The following is a 21,486-nucleotide window of genomic DNA, read 5'->3' on the forward strand; positions in this document are numbered from 1 at the left end:
AATGACGTAGAAAATATGATAGAGAGCAAAAACATTATTAGGGGGGAGAGAGAGGATTGTGACAAAGCAATAAATGTTTTATCTAATCAGGGAAATCATGCATTCTGATTATCAAGAATTAAATGTAGCATGTCATTTAATGAGATTAGTTAGCAAAATTTGCAAGATTTTGTGTTGAATTAGAGTTAAATATGACCCGAACGAATCATTGCAGCTGACCCGATTGAAATTTCAATCAAAATACAGAACTGTTCTTCTGCTTCCATTGGGTTTGAGGGCTTTGCCTGGACTAGAAATAAAACTGGTCGGTCCCAATCCGGGTTGGGTTTTAGTAAAACATTGCTTACAAGTTACAACCATGTCGATGGGTTGGATGGTTGGAGCTTTGTCCATGAAGCAGCCCATCTTCTCCACTCTCATCTAAGTACCCGTAGCAAAAGTGCCGGGTAATTTTTAGTGGATTAGACAGTAAAGCAAGATGGGAGGTTTTAAGTGGCCGCCATTTTGATTGCTTTGTTTGGGCTATGGTGGGGAAGGACTTCCGCACCAGAAAAATTTTGGAAGATTTGCTGCTGCAACATGTCTGCCGAGCCAAGGATGATATGGCCCCATTTTCAGATTTGGACTTGGCTCAGAAACTTTACCAGTTCCTGCAGTCCAAGAGATTCTTGATTGTTTTGGATGATGTCTGCTCTGCCGATGCTTGGGAGTGCCTCCGCATTGCACTTTTGTCTCAAAAACCAACCGCCAGCAGAGTGCTGCTCACCACTCGGGATGTCGGAGTTGCAGACAAGATTGCTTCTTCATCAGCCGACGACAAAGGATTCATTCACCGGATGAGATTTCTTAACCCACACGAAGGCTGGGAGCTTCTCCGCAAGATGGCTTTCAGAGCTCACTCTTCTTCTGATAAAGGCATCATTTCCAGAAAAAATCTTACCTCTCCTGGGCAGACCACATATCTTCTTGCTGGGTTCCAATTTGTCCATGAGGTCTTCATCGTTGCTATTAATTTGCAGAAGCATCTAGGTTTAGCAGAGCGCCTCGACATTCTTGTCTTCTTCTTCGGCTTCTTGGATTTGGGGCTGAAGATTTGGGGCTCCCAATTGAGTCTATTTTTTCCTCCATATAATTTTCCATTCGGTGATTGTTTGAGGAAAGAAATTAAAAGGAGAATACGGTCGCATAGTTGTTAGATAAAATTACCTTCGTATTTTGCCACGTGTACTGCTAATTTCATAGATTAAGAGTAATTATCGACTAAATGGTCACGGATTTACTGATTAAGTTATTTAGTGGTCAATTATTGACGAAAAATAGTTTGATGGCCAAAACATGATCTGACAAATAGTTTAGTGGCCGCTGAGGTTTTTTACCCTTCTAATTATTTTCATCTTTGTTTGGATAGTCCTCAAATTTGTCTTTAAAGACTTAAAACTAGATTTTTGTAGGTTAGACATTTCTAGATAAAAAAAAATAAAATTACCATTTACTAATTATTCCCATTCCCCCCTTTACTTTGCAATTTGCTGATTGTTTCTGTGGCCATTAGCTTTGTGAAAATGTCAAACAGTTGCTCGCTCTCATGAACCTTTGAAATTGCTATATAAAAATGGAAAAAAATGGAAAAAGAAACACTAGTATAAAGGAGGCAAGAGTGAGGAGGAAGAAGGAGGGAGGAGAGAAGAAGGAAAAGGGTGGTGGTGGGTGGCTATAAGGTTTTATAAAATTTTAAAAGTATTCATTAAAATTTTAAATCATAATATATTTCAAAAACACTCCCAAAACACAGCTAATCCAAGCGAAGCCTAAGTTATTGGGTTAATGGCATCAATAGTTCACAAAGATTTTGCTCAATGCCATTTTGTATCCGTACTTTTTTTTATTTTCTATCTATTGAACCAGTCAACTAACTTTCCACGTATGATCTGCATATATTTTGACATATTTTGTCAAGTATTTGATCACGAAGATTTCTGTTTTGGATTTAAACTAGAGAAATTGAGCCATATATTTGTGGCTCACACCCGTTCTTCGTTATGCTTATAGACTGTTGCAGCATCTTTGTCTCCACGGCCGCTGCAATTAACGACCACCTTGGCTCCGTCTTCTAAACCGGGACAAAGTTTTTCGAGATAAGCAAGTGCATGAGAAGCTTCCAAGGCGGGGAATATTCCTTCTAATTGACAAAGTCTTCGATAAGCTGCAAACCAGTCAATTCGACACGCAAGTGATTGATCAGTTCTGTAATCAAATATAAATGCATAACGAAACGTAAAAAAAAATTAATGTTCTAATCTATATACTAACTAACGGTGTATGTGTGTATATATGTGTGTGTGTATTATCATCGTTGGATGCACGATAATTCGTTTGAATTAAAATTTGAAATTGAACACTTTTTTACCGTGTATCGTATATATTTAACCATGATACTGTATATAATATTAACTCAAATGTAAATAGATAGATATAAAATCATAATCCGAATTATTGCTACTCTATAATAAGATCGATATTACCATCTAAAGCTTCATCATCCGTGACTGCGTAAAATTCAGCACGTCCATTGTCCTTGAGAAAGCTCAATTCTGGGCTGACTCCTGGATATTCCAAGCTGCAAATTCGAATTTTGACAATTGGATTAGCACTTGAATATGAACCGCACATAAAGTCAGCGCAACAAATATGAAATATCAAGTGTTGTGAGGAATCTTACCCTACTCCAATGGAATGTGGTCCAATAATTTGGCCTTCCTCATCTTGCAACAAGTAGCTCATGCTCCCGTGGTAAACACCTACATCTCCTCTAGCCAAGGTTGCTGAATGTGCACCTGAATCTAATCCAACCCCAGCTGCCTCAACTCCAATCAATCTCACATCTTCATCTCTAATAAATTCATGGAACATCCCCAGTGCATTTGATCCACTCCCTACACAGGCCACCAGCACATCTGGCTTGCCACCCCACTTTTCTTCTGCCTGTTTTCTGGTTTCTTTTCCAATTACAGATTGGAATTCGCGAACGATGGTTGGACAGGGGTGAGGCCCTACGGCAGTGCCCGACAAGAAATAGCTCGTCTCCAGATCTCCTACCCAGTTCCGGATTGCTTCAGACATTGCATCCTTGAAGCTTCCATCCACAACTTTAACCTGTAGGTTTATGCACATGGATATATCAGGTTTGGCTTGCTGTCCTATTATGAGAACTGGCTGTTCGTGCTAAAAATCTTTCACGCTCAAGTACAAACAAGTCAAATTAATTCTGAAAAGGTATGTGTTTATTTGTTCCATTTTACACAAATCGATGAATAAAAAAAAAAATTACTAGTAAGAACATTTGGTTTGTTTGTTTGAGGACAATTACAATGCAGTTTTTAGTTAAAAGGTCTAGGATGAAATCATGAAAGAGTACAGCTGATGCTTTATAATTTTTTTTTTTTTACTACTTGCATCAAAGACGTGTTTTTTATTCACATTTTTATCATCCCATTTACCCTTTTTATCTCAATATGTCACATCAAAAAAAGTACCAAAATGTTATTTAAAAAAAAATTCCAAACTAATCTTCATTCCAAACACACTTTTAATATTTGTATATCTTTGTTTTAGTATACCAAAAGGAAACTTTGACTGATTCTACGTGTACTCCTAAATATAGAATTGATAATGACGTCCCTGTTATCTCATCCTTTTTAGCGGTTTCCAGCCAAATATACTCATTTCCGTCGATAATACTAGTAGGTTTTATATACCCCAGAAAATGACATTTAAAACCAATATATATATATATATATGAAATGCTCTCTAGTTTAGACTACTTTTTTTTTTCCCTTTTCTTTTGTAACCTTATTAGTTTCATACAACAAACATGACTAAAAATGAATCACTGCAAAGAAGACGTGTAATTTGTGGGGGTGGAGGCAATTCGAGTGGACATGGTATTTCCGTACCTGAGCACCAAGATTTTTTATCAGCAGCACATTCGCCCCCTGTCTTCCAACGTCTGCACTTCCCATGAATATCGTGCACTCAAGAGAAAGTTTAGCACATGCAGCAGCTGTGGCAACACCATGCTGACCGGCGCCGGTGGCTGCCACTATTCTTTTCCTGCCTATTCGCTTTGCAAGCATTGCTTGTGCTATGGCATTATTGATCTTGTGAGCTCCTGTATGCACAAGATCCTCCCTTTTCAAATAAATCTCTGGCCCTTTTCCTTCACTGTTTTTGTAATAGTCTGTCAGCCTCTTAGCAAAATACAGCGGACTTTCTCGGCCCACATAATCCCTCAATGCTGTTGCAAGCTCTTCCTGAAAGTAAAACAGAAAAAAAAAAATAAAAATCTAGTATTCATTATTACATTATTCTAGCTCAAACACTAAAACTTGTATACACCATTCATAGACAGTACCGGACAAACCTGAAAATTTTCGTCATGCAAAGCCAAGATGAATTCGGCTTCAAGCTTGCTCAAACAAGATATTAACGTCTCGGGCACAAACTTTCCCCCAAACCGTCCGAATTTTCCTGTACTAGAAACTGTCATCAGTTCAGCTTGGTCAATGAATGTCTGAGTCATTAACCGTCTAGTAGTTAGGGAATTGGAGTCAAGTGCACCCCCAACTGTTGCTGGCATTTTATCAGCTACTGCCGAGCAAGAAATAGGGGCACGGGGACGGTCAGCAGCCTTTATATATGGTGATCCTAATGGGGCACTAAAGGGTAGTCTTCTCAACTTCAGTACTGGTTCACTAAATTCTGTTGTATTTCCACCTTGTAGGAAAACATTCCGAGGACTGGATGCCATGATCATCTAGTTTATAAGGGGTGTATTCTTTTGCTCAAAAGAAGAGGAGAAATTCGTTCCACTGCCACTAGTTTGCATGGTTTTGGACTCCTTGGTGGAGCACTTATAAATACCGATTTCAACTGCAAACACCAGGCGGGCCTCCCTTTCTTATTAAATGAGATATTTCATGCTTCGTTTGCCTTGTTGATGTTACGTGGTACGCGAGTTCCATGTGATTATTAGCAACATCAACCGACCAGAGATCCTAATACTCTGCTTTTGTACGACTTTGACGCCTATATAATGCGATTTGTAATTGGCCACCTGTAGGACGAGGATTAGCATATTAGTTGTCACTCGTTTGAAACATGCAAAGTTGGGTTTTCCTAGATATATTATGTTGGATGTGGATATATTATATTGGCCACGAGTGCTCTTGAAAATTATGTTTGCCAAAAAAATAAAAAATAAAAAAGTGGCTAGCAGTTCCAATCAAATGAACTTTGGTCCATTATCTTTCTTTCCCAGATTTAAACTAAAAAAGCTAGCTAGCTCAATCCAATGAACTTTGTCATGACCTGTTGCTTTCTTTCCCAGAACTGAGAGCTTTTCTTGACGAGAACGAGGACCTACCAGTCCGTGTCTAGATCTAATGCATGCTGCCGACCATGAGATAAATACCAAACCTGTGCGTGGATGGATGGCTTGCCTTATCAACTAAACCTACTGCTGCTTGGGACCAATTGGACCAATTCAACAATTTCCTTGGCTTTTGATTGATATACTATTTTGATGTTATATGTGATTTGATCTTAATGATAAACAGCAAATTTTAGTATTTTTTTCTAATGTGTGGGTTGGTATTAAATTAATTAAATAATGTAGTAGATGAGGGACAATGATGAAATCATATTATTTTCTCTCTCCTAATATCATTTTTTAATTATTGATTGGGCCTAAAATAATTACAAGATAATTAACTTCAGAGGAGGTTTCTAAATTTATCCCTTTTTCTGATGCTCAGTTCAATTTCTTGGATTTTTTATTTTGATCTGATGGCTATGACTTATGTTACGATCCGAGTCCAAGAGTTAATCCAAGTAATTTTTGGACTGAAATTCATTAGTTTAAAATGGTTAATCCAAATTACAAAGTAGCCCATGAGCCCAAATTCTTAAACCAATTCCTTTCCACTTACTCTTTCTGATGTGACATACCTCATTCTTCCCATCTTTACGACTTTATGTCCTTGCAAAATCTCTCAGAATTCAGACTGTCCACTTGGTCATATTCGAATTTTAGAGGTGGCCTATACCGGCTCTAGAGGTGACCCCCGACTCAACGTGACACTTAGTTCCGTAGGTTCTAGAGATGGTCCCCATCAAACTCCTTGTGAGATATCTCATTTTTCTCATCTTTTAAATTTTATGTCATCGCAAAACTCGTATCGCAACCAGAAGTTCTGATACCACTTATTAAGGAGAAATATCTTAAGAGCATCTATCAAAGAGTCTAATATATAAGTTAAGAACCCAATTCTGATCCAAAAGGTTAAACTTTTAGGTTTCAGACCCTTACTTACATAATAACCGCCTTTTCTTTCTTCTTCGAGCTCACTTTCAATACTCAATACAAGCCCATCTTAACACTTAAGATCACCTTTTCTTCAAATTGTGGCCCTACTCTTTTTCAACATCCAAATTGGATTTTGAATTCTTGCCAATTCTTGGCTTCTTGATCTAACATTTATTGGACTCCCTGTCAAATTCATGGCACATATGATCCAATAGGAACCAAACTCCTTGACACCTCAATCCACCACCAAGAAGAGAGGTGGCACTGCTTGGTCATACTTGGACTCTAGAGATGGCCATCGCCTGACGTGGCACTTAGTTCCATAAGTTTTAGAGGTGGCCCCCATCAAACGTGGCACTTAGTTCCACACAGCACTTAACTCCTTGCACTTCCTGGCGTACGGACTTTAGAAGTGAATTATTTCAGTATTCAGATTTCAGAATTCAGATTCAGTTTTATTAAACGGAATATTAGTTTTGCTATATACGTGTCCTATACCGTCATGTTGAGGTGAGGTTTTGTGTTATACTAATTCTAGAAGTAACCGGACTATGCAAGCAAAGTCTAGGCCCATCTATAAAATTATGGTTAAAATTTATTACACTATAATTTGCTTTCAAATAAAAAGAAATTATAATTGTCAAAAAATGAGTCTAAAAAAGTTTATATATAGTGGAATGTTTCAAAAGTTTGCTCCAACTTGCTTATTGTGATGCAATGGAGACATATACTATATTGTATGGACAAACAACAGCAAAGAATTCAAAAACCAAACACATGAGAAATGTAAAACCAGTTCAATACTAACATAAATGATATATACTTCATAAAACTCAAGTATCATGCCATTATAATTACAAATGCATAAAATTTCACCATTATTTCTTTTTCAAACAAGATACCACCATCATGTAAAAATTTCTATCCTACAAATTCACAATAAAACTTGCAAGAAAGTTGAATGAAAGGCTTTTCAATGCATAAAAAGGGTACAAAAATTCAACACACCAAGAACTAGTAAAGGAAGTGCAAGATTCAATTATGCATTAAAAAGGAACTAAAACATTAGAATTGCAAAAAATAAATTTTGCATTTAGATTTAAGACAAACCGCAGAAAAGGAAAATCGATTTGCAGAATCAAAATAATGGAAAGCTCAATCAATATCAAGGAAATCAAGCCAAAATAAATAAATACACCAAGGTAACAGAATAAAGAGGCAAAAAAAAGAAAAATGATAAAGGCTAAATAAAATACAGTTAATAAAAAAAAGTTAAGTCCATATTTGGGAATGTGAAACAAGGGAAGAATAGGAATAAAAAGAAAATGAAATATACCAGACAGTAGGAGTAGTGGAGGTAAATAGTCTATAGTCTATATTTCTCCTAAACAAAAAGATGATCATGATTTGATTTTGGAACAATGGAATAAAAGAAATATCCATTCCCGTGCAAGAAAAACATACATTCAATTACTTATAGAGGAAAAAGGAAAAAATGCATTGATTGAGCGGAATGAGGAAAGGCAGAGAATTAGGATGAAGGAAAAAAGAAAAAGAAAAAGCAAAATACTTAATTAAAAGGTTAAAGGATTAATCTTTCCTACACTGACAGTGTACACACTGTCAGCGTTGGATGAATGACAACCATGCAAAATTTGAATTTAAAATTTAACTTTTGCACACATGTCATGAATCAAACGGTGATAGTGTATATACTGTCAGTATATATAGGATTTACTCAAAGTTAAAATTGATGGAATAAGAAGTGACAATATAAATCAGTTGATTATTGCGACACCTCTCCAGGTCAATAATAATTATCTAAAAAAATAGTAAGAAAATAATCTTAGTATAATTAATTATAAAGAAAAAATTTGAAAGGGGAGATGAAGGTTAAAAGTAAAGACAGAAAAAGGAAAAAAAGAAGAATTGGAAGGAGAGATATTTATGACTTTTGACTAATAAAAAAAATGGTGGAGAAAAAATTCAACTACAATAAGAAACTGACACTTGTCAAAATAAGACACTATACACTTGAAAAAAAAAGAGGTTGCTACAGTAACCTCTCTTTCTTTTTATATACAAGGTAGATTTGGGTTGCCTCCAAAACAAAGGTGGTGATTCTGGTTTCCTTCCTTTTTACAGCCGCTTTATTTTCTTCATCTTTCCTGTGCCTTGACTAATTTGTGTTGTTCAAATCATGTGGGTTAAAATTCCAACAAATATCCCAATTAAGATCTATTCACTAGTAATAAAATATAGATAGAGCCTTTAATCTGATAATTAAGATTTAGATCTCAGGAATTAGAAATATTAAATTCAAGTCTCAGATCATGATCATAATCTGTGAGTTTAGCTGTAATTTATTGAATTGTAATGTCTACCATTTACTTTGTTTTTTTTTTTTTCTTCTTTGCCTTTTTTCTTTTGTTTCCAATACGAAAGCAAGCCTAATGCCATCACATTGCAAGATTTCTATGATGAGTTACCCCACCAAGTCTATTGTCGAGAGAGGTTTCACAACATCATGCGCATCCCAGAAAAAGATAAAAACTTGGAGCTTGAATACTTGTATATAAATACTTTTGATCTAATGATTAACGTTGAAATTCGAGAATTTAGAGGACCAACATTCTATTCCCTCTTCACCTTCTTCTCTTTTTAAATCCCAGTGCTTCTCTATTAAAAGAGAAAAAAAAATTATATAAAAATACTTTCCAAATTTAATTCTTAATCACTAGTTAACTAGTGTCTATTAGGGACATTAACATTATCTATATCAATAAAGAGTCAAATGAATAATTTATCCTTTTGCTTTCTAAGTGAATCAAAATTATGTTGAAGGAAGTAAACAAATTCTAGGTGTACCTTCCTTTCAAATATTACCAAAAACTGCAATAACGGAGAGAAAGGGTGAAGATGTTGTTGCCAGAAAATGCCACAAGGCACAGAAAAGGATACATTGTATTTGGGTTTTGCAACAATGGATTAATCTTGGAACAATACCAAAAATAAAAAGAAAAAAAATGATATATATTGTATTTCGGATTTTGATGGATCGTCTCCCTAATTCCCCATCAGAGTGGCGGGACTTCCCATTCTTGCACATGATTGCATCCCTAAGCGAGGCAAGACGGAGACTCAACAGACGCTAAGGCGCAGCCACAAATCTGTGGCCCATTATCGCTTCGATGTTATCAATCCATTTGGGCTACCAGACCACCACCTTATCCACCGAAATTAATATGCCAAAATTGCAATGATTTAGTGGGGAAAAGCAGTTGCTTGATAATTCCAAAAGGTAAACGACAGTTGATTTTTCTTAATTAATAGGGCAAATTATATTTTAGCTTCACGTGATTCTCGCAAAAATTACATTACCCCCCATAATTTAAAAAGTTATACATAAATTCACTGTAGTTTGGGTTGAAGTGTCAAATAGACAGAAAACACTCACCGTGACGATTCGTGGATTAAACGGGCTTCAACAACTGGTAACAATAAGAAACATTCCCATATGACCCTGACCATTTTATCGCACCCAATAAATAAAGCCTAGATCTCTGCTCCTCGTCTCTTTTCATCAACCGAAAGAGCTTTGTAGTTGACTTTCCATTGAATGTTGGTGAAGGCAATACATTTAACGGAGAAACCAAACCAGAAAGCCCAGAACATATCCATTGAGAAAAAATCAAAAGCGGTGGTGGCCGGAAAAGCTTTCGCTAGCAGTAGTAAGACGTGTAATTTGCATCAGCAGGGCCGTCATGAGTCAGCTTCAGCACCACAGGGGCGGCGGCCATGTAACCATCATAATTTCAAATAGGTTAGGCAAAGCCGCTTAGGCCACCACCCACCTCTCTCGTCTGTGCTGGATTTTAGATCTAACCAGACAATGACGCAATTCCGATTATAATTCGAACAACATTGAAGCTGGCTTCTTTTCATTTTCTTTTCCTTTTTAAAGTAACCTTTCTCAAGTAGTGTACTTCGCAAGTTTGAGATCGGCTGTAATTTGGGCAAATTGCAAATAATAAGGTAGTGATGTCATATTGCTAAGTTTCGGTAGACCAGAATTTGTGGGCAGGAAGAATTACGTGTACCACCTGCATCTGCTTGCTTTCCCACAGCCCACCATCGGTTGGATTGGTAAGGTGGTGCCAACCCTCCATTTTTCCGTCCTTTTCATCATCCTCTTCCTTCTTTACCTTCTACTGCTAGTACAGGTTGTCCCAAAGCAGCAAAATCTTAAATTAATCAACGCTTAAGCATTATAATCACTGATTTATTAAATTCCCAAAGCCCGACAGCTTCTATTCAAAATGCTCAAGTTCCATCTCATATGCTAAACTGATGTCGAAAAACTTACCGGACACAACAATAGCTTTTGTGATACTCTTTCACATCTACTTTTTGATATTCAATGGTAGATCTATGGTTTTAATTTTCTAGATTAAATTTTCTCTCCTTCATTCTCGGTGATGTTTTTCTCTCTCTTTCTCACGACAAAGATGCAAGGAAAAATTGGAAAAATCTGACTTCATCTGCTTCCTTTTTGTATTTATATCAGGGTAATTTGGACATTTTACCTACGAAACGTCATGGTGGGTGCTTTCCGTCTATTTGACACTTCAATCCAAATCACATGGAGTTTATATATAGCTTTTTGAATCATGGGGGTTATGTGATTTTTGCGAAAACCACAGGAGGCTAAAATGTAATTTGTCCTAATTGATACGCAATTTCCTTGTTATAATATATTTTTCTCGTGTAATTGTTATTAACATAGTCTTGGCACATTGCAGGCATCGCGTGTTATTTGGCACAAGTGCGTTCAGCATGCATGCATATACCTTAGGTGGGGGCCTGAGGTTTCTGTAATGACTTCAAGAACTCATTGAACGGATTAACTTTGAATTGAGTTGTTGAATATATTGGCAAGGGGTAAAATTAATCTCACATGCTTGCATATATCTTATACTTTGAGGAAAATCAAACGCATTAGATTCATAAAAGCATTACCTTTTCCTGTCATAGTTTCTGATATCTTTTTTGGGGGGCAAAGACTTATCCTCAACAATTGGAAATACAAATTAAGAATTATCATGAAAATGAACATGATGTCAGCCGTATTAGAGAACTGGAACTAATAAAATTTGTTTAATTAATAATGTGATTTGCTGCGTTTGTATAGTGTCAAAAGACTAATCAGATGTGGTGCAGCAAATTAACTGAATAGAATTTGACATGTTCAACTTAATTAACGAGGACATTAGTACAACTTTGGCACCCTAACTCTTGAGGCAAAGAAGAAAACTCAAGAACTAGTAGTAGCTTCCTTTGCTGTCCCCAGTTTCTCTATATCGTGCTTGAATATATATAGTCTGTAATCTGACCTGCTCCTTTTAAGAGAATGTAAAGCAGAATTCAAAGAAATCTAACCAATTTTTGTACACTTGTATCTGATGCACTCTAAAGCACACCTACCTAGCTATTTCATCTGTTATTCTTATGGGTTTATTTAAAGCACAACAGCCTTCAACCACCATCTTTTTTTCATTTCTTAAACTATTTCTTCTGTGACCGCTTTATGCATGAAAGGTTCAGATTTGAGATGACTTCTCACAAGAGAGAGTGAATTTTTAAGGAGTTGTTATCGTAAAATCTGTCAAATGTTCTGGCACCAAAGACTGTTTTTAGTCCACCCTGCTGTGCTTCTGTTCCAGAATTCAGCGATAGTACATGTAGCATCTGATTCATGGTGCTTGTTTAATCAGCTTCCACAACACTATACGCGTCATGCTTTTCCTTGATTTTTCTACAAGAAGATACAGAAATATGAGGTTATATATTCACTTCTTCTTTTGACCAAATTACTGTCTCATGTACTGCCTATTGCACATACTTTGAAATCTGTTTTAGAAAATGCAGTCACGCTAATGCTTGGTGTTATGACACCATTTGATTGCTGAATTTCTCAACTGATACACCTTCGTCCCATCCACCAAGCATGCAGTCTCAATTTAGAGGGAAGAAAATTCAGATATTCTTACAATCATTTCCTTTTTGCTTTCACTTGAATGCAAGCTCAGGCCCGTAACATCCTATTGGTCAGTGGCAATGTAAAATCTTTTCTTTGGCTTTTCCATAATCCATTAGCTATTCTACACCAACTGGTTTTTAGAACAAGGAAGCCTATGGTGGTAATCAGAGCTTGATTTTGATTAATTCAATTTTGATTTCTGAACGCTTGATCATTATGTTTTTGTCAAGTTTTCTGTTCACACATGCACTCCATTTTGTCATTTTTATTTTTAAGTTGATGAATTGTGAAACCTCACCTACCTTGTTGATTACTCGAATCAGGAACCTATTAGTCACTATAAAGCGTGTTACCAATTAAGTTGGACTTCGTTGTCATTTACAAAGTTTGTGTCGTTAAAAAAACAGAGCTGTGTCATTTACAGATCACATTCTGCTTGTAGAAGCACACTGAATATTCATAGATACACCATATTCTTATTAATTAGACGTTTACATTAAATTACATGCATAAAGGGTCTACAACTAAGTAGTATATGGAAGGTCAGTAGGCAGAAGCTAATTGTTGTTGGCAGTAGGTTGAAACTTGAGAACATGTGTTGGTTTTCAAATTCATAAAACGTTTAATACGGTTGTGCTTCCAATTCTGATAGTCAGACGCATTTACACCCCGATGTGATATGTTGTCACAAATATTTCGTAATGTCCAAAAAATCATAATGGAGTTTTAAAAAATACTCACGTATAACTGTGCAGCTTACATTGGCTTAAAAGTAAAACTTCACTTCATTGTGTGAAGTGAGTTTATCTTATGAGTATTAATTGTTAATGACACTCCATTTTCTTTGTATACTTTTCCAAAGTACTTGAAGAAAATTGAGTGTCATTAACAGAAAATAAAGTGCCATCAATATTCCACCTATCCTGTTACCTATTGCCTTTTTTTTTTTTTTTTTTTTGAGTACAACATTTTGATAACTGATCATATATTAGGGGGAATAGGGAAGAGGGATACGGTTGGTTGGGGTTGGATCCAACTAAGCTATTGAAAACTCGGAGGGAACTAAATTATCTCAACAAACGTTTCAAGAAATCCTAAACAGCAAATGCTGGCAAGAGATTTCGAATCCCTTACCCACACCCAACACCCAAGGAGGAACAAAAGTCCCTTCCTGTGGCCAATTGAGCTAGCTCAGTTGGTTACTTATTGGCTTCAAATAGTCTACCTGTCGACACCGATGTTGATCCTGAAGCATAACTTGTTAGGAAATGATGCATTTCGCACTTGGCTAGCTAATTTTTCTCGCAGATACGTGCTGGGACATTGATAGGTGATTAGTGTGACCATAGACTTCTTTCTTTCTTCTACTCTGTATGAACTGAGTCCTGATGTCTTTTTTCAGAATTTCTTGGACAGACCAGCAGAATAGGACAATCTACACGGTCAGGTGCTAGAATTGTCTTGTGTTGTCATTGCAATGGGGGTCCGACAAATGTTCGCATAATTTATGCTTTGACTTTTAGAAGATGCAGATAATGGATTTGCAACATGCCAAGAAACGGAGTTAAATTAGAATTATTGAACTTTAATTTGGAAAAAAAAATAGTGAATTGTCGCTGAATTACTTATTGCATGGTTGTGGATGAAAAATGAGCATGATTTCTAACATTTTAAGGATTCTTTGAAAATTTTGTTTCATCGAATGCAATCACACAACTGGCAAGCTTTTTGTTGTGCAAAAGGCATCTTTTTGTGGAAGTTATAACCTTGCCTTGCATTTCATACTTCATTACACCTAATGACAACCGTTCCTCTTTTATTCCACAGTTGAATCTCACAATGAAAAAGACAACCATTTAATACAGAATCCCCACCTTAATATTCATGTCCTTTATGTATCGAGAGAAAGAGATGGGGGAAAAAAAGAATGAAAGTCTTATGGTGTTGGATCTCGGAAGAACCCGATACATAGATCGTAGCTCTTCGAACTCTTAACCCTTTTTCCTATCTAGATAATCCATCTCACTTCTCCTCTTTTGCTTTAGTGTTAGCCAATTTTTTTAAAGATATTTTTTTCTGGAGATAACGAATATGAAGAAATGGTTTGACACAGATATATCAGAGGTTAGCCCATCACTAACTAGCTTCAAGGTTTAAGTCATCATTGGTGGATTGTGAACTTGTGGCTCTCTCTCTCTCTCTCTCTCTCTCCCCCCTTGTCAGCATGATGAAAATGATAAATAGACTACAAGCTAATGATATAAAGAGCATAGTTTTGATAGACAAGCAAACCATGGTCTGTTAGCATTCAGAAAGCTACTTAAACATCTTCTTAAAACACGTACATATAAGTAGGAAGGCCTATCCCTACTAATACTAAAACAAAAACACAGGCAAAATGGGAGTATTGTTGCTCCGAAAGAAGGTTTCTGTCTACTTGAATCATTGATAGGCCAAGTCAATACCCGAACCTTTTACCCTTGCAGGGTGGTGAAATGCTTTTCTCATTTCTTGCAAACACCACACGGCAAGGATTGCAAGTGGTGCGTTCTTGACTCTTCTCCATAGCTCCCAGAATCCAAAGCTAAGCTCATCCTTCTTTCCCTCTAGTCTTCTGAAGTACAAACACAAATATAGATTCAGTTTCACCCTTCACTACAAATTTGAGGGAAAGTAGCAGTGGATAAAGTGTTGTGATTGACTGCTTTGAGTCTTTTATTAGTATACTCTAAAGTTATGTGATCAAGGCACTATTCCTACATCCTGCATTTTTTAAGACTATACAATCTGAACTAACTCATCTAGCTGCAAGAAAGTTATCAAGTGCTATGAAAGGTAAATTTCAAGAAGGCTTACCTTGCCTAAATGCTTTAGGATCATGCCTTATCACATGATAATGCTGCTTTAATCCTTTCAACTGTGCACTTGATAAGGCTATTAACAGTTGCCACTGATCCGAGAGAAAGTTTTGCTGTTGGAACTGAATCAACTAATATCTGAAATGCAACAGTTAGGAGAGTTCCACCAGAGCCAACCTCAGAAATTCCTGCTCCTCCTCCTTGATTCATAGGTCCGTCAGGAAGGATAGCAAAACCAGATGGTAGGAGAGCAACATAGTCAGGATCTCCACCACTCAAGACCACGTTCATGGCAACAATGTCAACGGGAGCATAAATAACATAGGAGCCTGTTGAATCAGTGCTACTCTCTTGCAATATAAGCATATTGCTTTGGCTTGAATTTGCACTCTGCAACATTTTTGGCCAGTCAGTAGGGGTATATCTTTAACCCTTTTCAAAAAGGATGATTTTCAATTAAAATTTCAACCAAAACATACTGCAGAATTTAGGGCTTACATTCACACGCAATAATGACACGGAGTTGCCTGGATCCCGGCCATTTGCAATATGTGCCATTTCTTGAACTAGGCCACCATTTGAAAGGATATCCCACTGTAGGTACAGCAAAAATGTCAATCAGTTACGTACTCTATCAGGTACAAAAAATATTACCATCATCCACATGACATGCATATTACATTAGAAAGCTAATAAATTTGTCTAATAGCACACGTCTGGAGCTTAGGAATTCTTTCTAATCACTGTACTAATTTAAAAGCCATTCATTCATTTGCATTACATGTAAATCATTTGTAGTCACTACTTATAACTCCAGCCTGAAAATGAATTATACCACTGTAAGGCTGGCCATAAAATCTACTTTTATCTGATGCTACTAACATATGCAAATGCATACTGCTATACTGTTGGTGCGGATTGTGTTTCCAGAATCTAATCCAATGACAATAGGATGTTAATTATGGTGATTGAAGAGAAGGAAGACATATATCAGGAGAAACAAATGAATAAAGAATGCATTAAGGGTCCTTTTTACATTTCTGGTGTCTATCATTTACTACTCCCTTTGTCCCACTAATATTGTCAAAGATGGGATAGGAACAATTTTATGAAGTGTTTCACATTGATTAAAACAGGATGATACCTCACTTCTGGAGTTCTCATCGCGAAGAAAATCAAAAACTCTTTTAGGAAGAACTGGTAACCAAAATGAAGTTGCAGCACTTAGAACAATCCCGGGAGGTCTTCCTGGATCATCCATACTTTTTCTAGTCATGACCCTCACATCATCAGCACCGCTCCCTGACAAAGTTGTCCATGTATGTGCAGTTGAAGCACCAACACCCGCGCAGAAGCTCATAACCATTCTCTCAGCCAGTTTTAGCATACTTTTTCTGCCTTCTGGAGTTGTGATGACTGCAGAAAGTCATATCATTAGCAACTAAATACTCTAGAAAACATAGCATAACTTAAAACTTAAATCACGGAGTGGTGCACATAGTATGTCTTTCATTTACCCCCAACATCTCCCGCTGGAATGTTATTAGCCATTGCACTTGCAAGTCGTTCACATTGCCGATCTAGTGTTGCCACCCAACGTTTTGCCCCAAAAGCAAGGCCTGAATTAACTAGTGCTCTATATATGCTGTGAACGGCTCTGTCATCAATCTCAACATGTTCAACCCACATAACCTATAAAAGCTGAAAGATTAATTTTTATTGCTGTGATTAACCAATGCAGTGACTGATAGTACTAAAAAGTGATAGCAAATAAACCTTTGAGTAGCCATTAGGCAATTCTTGAATCAAACAACCAGAAGGCCTTCTTCTGCATCTTGACACTGAAGTAGGGCGCAGATTGTCCAAAGAAACGTCAACAACAGCCCAAGTTCCATCAGCATGTTGTTTACAGTATCTCACAAAGTAGTTCTCACGAGTTGGAACAAGAGGTGTAGGGACCTGAAACTCTGCGGTCATCTGAAACAAAGGGGATATTAGGCATGTCCACTACTTTTATATGCAACATATTGGCCACAAAATATTGATTCATGTAAAGATTATAGGTGGAAACTCAAGTGAAAGATTCAGGCATGTACCACTTGGAGAGCCCCATTATAATTGCCTGCTACACCAGTTGACAAGACCTCCAAGGTCAATGCTCTCGAAACAATGCTGGAGAACACATTTGACCATTGATTCTGAAAAAGGCAAATTGAATAATGAATGATATTTTATGTAAAAACCAAGAAAAGTAAATATTATCAGTTTGAAGAAAATCCTACCACATCCATCAGAATTTCAACCAGGTTAATATGGTTCATGATAACAACAGCAGACTCTCTTGAAGCTTCAGATTTCAATCCCAACGGTTTTGGTCCAATTCCTCTAGGGAAGGCCCTTACATACTCATCCTCGCTTAGAGTCTCAGTTGAGTTATCACCGCTAGGAACCCACAGAGGTTCTCCAGCCTGAGCCATTCTCACTAGTTCCTCCATTGCTGCAACAGCCAACTCGATGACCATTGGCTTGTCAGCTTCAGTAGGGCCTGATACTGACCTCAGAAGGTCACCAGCCCCATAAATCTCCCCAATCATGCCCGACTGTGCCCCGTAATTTCCCACTCCAAGATCAAGTGAACGAGATGCTCCTGGGGGAAGATGAGGATACGAGAGCATAGGTTTGCCAACATACTTAGCAGCAATTCCGGATATCCTATCAATCTGGAGACCAAGCAAATTACAGGTCAGTTGAGTGCAGTCATTATTAATTGAAACAGAAAAGTTAACTACATTCATCGCCTGTTTTTTCCCACTTATGGTCTACTACCTCTTCCCTTAGGCGAGCATTTTCAATCCTTAAATGCTGCTCATCAAATGACATTTCGCCAATGGCAGCTGGTCCACCACAGTTGGGACACGTAGCATTACTAAGAGCCTCTTTGTAGCGGATGTTCTCTGCACGAAGCTTCTCATTTTCAGTCCTCAATTGTGTGTTCTCATGGCGTTCGTGTTGAGCCTGCAAAGGATCACTAGTCATCGACAGATATAGCTGACTTTATAAACCTTAAGCCGCAGCTAAATTTCGTCAAATTTAACTAATATATGTATACATAAATACATTGGTAAAGCTGTTATAAAACCACGTACACTCCTCTTCTATACATTATTTACACCCTGAATTATTAAATGCACCCCATAAATTAAATGAGTGTACGTCTAAGGCATTTCATAATTAACAACATTCAACCATTAGAATTTTAAATGACAAGTTGTATCTGAATAAAAGATAGTCTCAAACCTTTGGGACTCCACCACAACGCAAGGGTATTACCTCCCCCCTTTCTAAGTTACTACAGTTCTTAAACGTCAAATGGAATATATGATCATATTATAACCTCAAGTGGTTATAACTGCTGGAAAATGCAGCTTATGTTACCTTCATTTGCGTGCGCTTGTTTTGAAACCAAAATTTGACTTGTAAGGGCTCTAATCCTAGTCGACGACCAAGCTCCTTCCTTTGTTTATCATCTGGATGTGGGCATTCTTTAAAGAAACTGTAACACAAACTTATGTGATCAATCGAAGTATATTCGTCCCAAAAGGGATTCTTATGAAAGAAAAAGAAAGGAACAGCTCACAACCCAAAGCAGAAGCCAAAAGCTTACGATTCCATTTCCTGGATTTGATGCTGAGTGTGGCGATGATACCGCTTCTTTTTGGGGCGTTGGTTAGGGTCTTGGTCGTCTCCAGAAGCGGCTTCCATGATATCAGTCCCAGATTTGCTCTCAAATTCATCATCTCTTATCATATCCATCTCATTTTCAGGTGTTTTATGAGTCATCTCGAGTAAGTGATGGTGACTATCAAACATGTTTGGTTGAAACATCTTGCTGACCCCTTTTCTTAGGGTTAATGGTTTCCAGTCTGCCCCAAAAAATTAGAAGTTAAATCGCTAACAAGTAACAGCATCATGTACAAGAAACCATAAACTGGAAAACCCACCTTAAAGATGCTTTTTTTCTACCCTAGATCATGATCTAATCAAATCATAAAGCCACTTAAAACTAAAAAGAAAGACTAGAAATGAAAAGGTTCACAAAAAAACATAAACAACAGAAGGGTTAAAATGTAACGCAAGGGACAGCCAAAAAAGCAGAAGGATGAAATGAAGAGACTTTAGGTGAACTGGATCGTCATCAATTCTCAGTAAAAACTGGCTAAAGAAGAAAAGGGTAGACGAAAGTTCCACTCAATAATGGAAGGTAAAACATAAATCTGATTCTAATCCCATACCTCAAAATAATTCAGCTCTGAAGAAGTCTTAAATCTACAGCCTTCTTGCTTCCTTTTTAACATGGTGGTCGTTAGGTGACTTGCTGAAAATTTCCCACCTGCGAGTTTAGAGTTTCATGGTTTTATACCCTCAACCATGAGGACCTCGGAGCAGCGTAAATCTCTAAGTAAACCGACAGACGAACCCTAAAAGCTAAAAGGTACAAATCCCATTTCTTTTTTTTTTCGACTTTTTTTCTCTCTTCTTGGACTGCGTTAGTGTGTGATGATGACGTTTACTCTACTTTTTGGCAGAAGGAAAGTGCGTTCAGTTTAATAGATTCTCTTTGGCAGTGAAGTGCATATGAGTAAGAAAGTCGACTAAGCAAATCCAAACCACTAATATGGTATTAACATAGATATAAACGACAGGAGGCCAGAAATGATTACTACTGTTTCTTAGCTAAGTAAGACTTCTGTTCTTTCTGCCTTTCTTTTGTTTTTGGATTTTTTTATCCTTTCTGTCCTTTTTACTACTCCATATACTACGTGGTGCCAAAAGACCAAAATCAGAAATTTTGGCAGCAAAGAGTTGACAAACTGTGAACTGGCCCTTGAGTTTTGACACTGGCATCAAACTATCCTGAAAAGAAATTAATGTAAGAGCAAAAAAAATAATAACGCCCCACGAATATCTCGGTGGTGGGAAATGGGAAGTCTACTCCCTTGACTTCTTTGTTCCTTCTTATCTCTCTCTTTCTCTCTCCCCCTCTTTCCTTGTGCCGAAACATAACGGACAAAAACAAAACTAGGCAGTAGTTTACTACTACAAGTACAACATCAACAAGAAGTCAATGGAGAATAAAGTCTACTCACCTCGGAGATGCTGTAATCCTGAACAAGCGAAGCTTAGGAATAAAGGGTTTTTGCTTGTTTTCTTGTTGCATAGTTTAGTGGCGCCATACAGTTGCTTGCTGGTTTTGTCTGAAGGATTGAGCACTTTTGAGATTTTAGGGTTTTCCAAAAACGAGTAGGGTCAGATCTGGTTTTGAGGCTAAAAGGGTCGCCAGAAAACCAAAATTTGGAGGCTGGACTGGACTAGGGACTGTGGACTGGAGAGGAGTAGTTTTCAGGATTGATTGTGAGTGAATAATAATGAATGAGTTTCTTGTGAATAGAATTTAAGAAGAATACTGAGGATGATGAGAGAGAAGAAAACAAGGTCGAAATAATGAAAAAGAAAGGGAGAGAGAATCCATAGGGCTTTGGGGAGGGTAAGAAGGTGACTAGGGGAAAGAAAGAAGGAGAGGAAGGGAGAAAGGGTGATTTGTGGAGGGGCTGGGGTACAGGTGGAGAAGATGTGGCAGTAAGGAGTTATTGCAGAGCGTATAGAGAGGGTGCGTTAGCATTTAAGGCTGGGGTGGTGAGGAGTGAGTGAGGAGGTGTTAATGTTATTGCTGAGGAGAGAGAGTAAAGAGGTTTGGTTGTTGAATTGTATTGGAGAAATCAGAAATGGTTTTGTTTTTCATGTTTAAATTTTTGGTCTATAGAGAAGAGAAGGGTGTGGTGAAACAACTTATGGCAATCTTAACTACACATGCACCGCAGAAACCATACAAGCAATTTCAAGCAGCAGCAGCAGCAGCAGCAGCACAACTCAAATCTTCCAGGACTCTAATTCTGGACCCCCATATTATATATTTACCTGTTCTCAGGCTGGAGCCGCTGTTGCTGGCTGAGGCAGTTTCTGTATTTCACCGGTCCCTTGCAATTACATTTCAGCAGATTGTACCTGCATTTCATATTTACAAATCTGTGTGCACATTTTCATTGCTTCTCATCTTCATGAAAAAAAACATCTTTCTGGTATTCCTAGTACTGATTATGATCAAGTTTTTACAGTTATGGTTATTGGTTAGTTCCTCACCACCTTGCAAGTAGTCTATCATCTGC

The 21,486-nt window shown here is 37.4% G+C and overlaps 2 protein-coding genes and 3 long non-coding RNA genes across 9 annotated transcripts; 2 read left to right on the forward strand and 3 right to left on the reverse strand.

Annotated features, from left to right (window-relative positions):
- Positions 1-285: 285 nt before the first annotated feature.
- On the reverse strand, positions 286-4,813 carry LOC113725834 (tryptophan synthase beta chain 1-like). Its single transcript, XM_072078831.1, has 5 exons — positions 4,421-4,813; positions 3,954-4,310; positions 2,720-3,153; positions 2,523-2,617; positions 286-2,203 (listed from the first exon to the last, which is right to left on the reverse strand). Exons 1-5 carry the CDS (start codon positions 4,811-4,813, stop codon positions 2,022-2,024), a joined length of 1,461 nt encoding a protein of 486 aa, XP_071934932.1. The 3' UTR covers positions 286-2,021.
- On the forward strand, positions 3,132-5,638 carry LOC113730822 (uncharacterized). 2 transcript variants are annotated; one of them, XR_011840195.1, is made up of 2 exons: positions 3,132-3,273; positions 5,387-5,638. It is a non-coding gene; the product is annotated as an uncharacterized lncRNA (long non-coding RNA). The 2 variants fall into 2 exon arrangements; XR_003458409.2 differs by having other exon boundaries at positions 3,150-3,273; positions 4,781-5,638.
- A 3,774-nt stretch (positions 5,639-9,412) lies between these two features.
- Positions 9,413-9,947, reverse strand: LOC140036635 (uncharacterized). Its single transcript, XR_011840196.1, has 2 exons — positions 9,822-9,947; positions 9,413-9,590 (listed from the first exon to the last, which is right to left on the reverse strand). It is a non-coding gene; the product is annotated as an uncharacterized lncRNA (long non-coding RNA).
- On the forward strand, positions 9,757-11,320 carry LOC113733475 (uncharacterized). Of its 2 annotated transcripts, none has more exons than XR_003459008.2 (3): positions 9,757-10,515; positions 10,932-11,078; positions 11,167-11,320. It is a non-coding gene; the product is annotated as an uncharacterized lncRNA (long non-coding RNA). The 2 variants fall into 2 exon arrangements; XR_003459009.2 differs by having other exon boundaries at positions 9,833-10,510.
- A 3,340-nt stretch (positions 11,321-14,660) lies between these two features.
- Positions 14,661-20,547, reverse strand: LOC113725836 (homeobox-leucine zipper protein PROTODERMAL FACTOR 2-like). 3 transcript variants are annotated; one of them, XM_072078832.1, is made up of 13 exons: positions 20,410-20,547; positions 19,555-19,652; positions 18,927-19,185; positions 18,698-18,815; positions 18,089-18,277; positions 17,545-17,982; positions 17,359-17,460; positions 17,039-17,239; positions 16,780-16,954; positions 16,407-16,678; positions 15,761-15,856; positions 15,261-15,652; positions 14,661-15,018 (listed from the first exon to the last, which is right to left on the reverse strand). In XM_072078832.1, exons 3-12 carry the CDS (start codon positions 19,145-19,147, stop codon positions 15,281-15,283), a joined length of 2,184 nt encoding a protein of 727 aa, XP_071934933.1. In that variant the 5' UTR covers positions 19,148-19,185; positions 19,555-19,652; positions 20,410-20,547; the 3' UTR covers positions 14,661-15,018; positions 15,261-15,280. The 3 variants fall into 3 exon arrangements, with proteins under 3 accessions (XP_071934933.1, XP_071934934.1, XP_071934935.1); XM_072078833.1 differs by lacking the exon at positions 19,555-19,652 and having other exon boundaries at positions 20,410-20,545; XM_072078834.1 differs by lacking the exon at positions 20,410-20,547 and having other exon boundaries at positions 19,555-19,836.
- Between the last annotated feature and the right edge of the window lie 939 nt (positions 20,548-21,486).

Source organism: Coffea arabica, chromosome 2e, assembly GCF_036785885.1.
Source record: "Coffea arabica cultivar ET-39 chromosome 2e, Coffea Arabica ET-39 HiFi, whole genome shotgun sequence".
Lineage (NCBI taxonomy): Eukaryota > Viridiplantae > Streptophyta > Magnoliopsida > Gentianales > Rubiaceae > Coffea > Coffea arabica.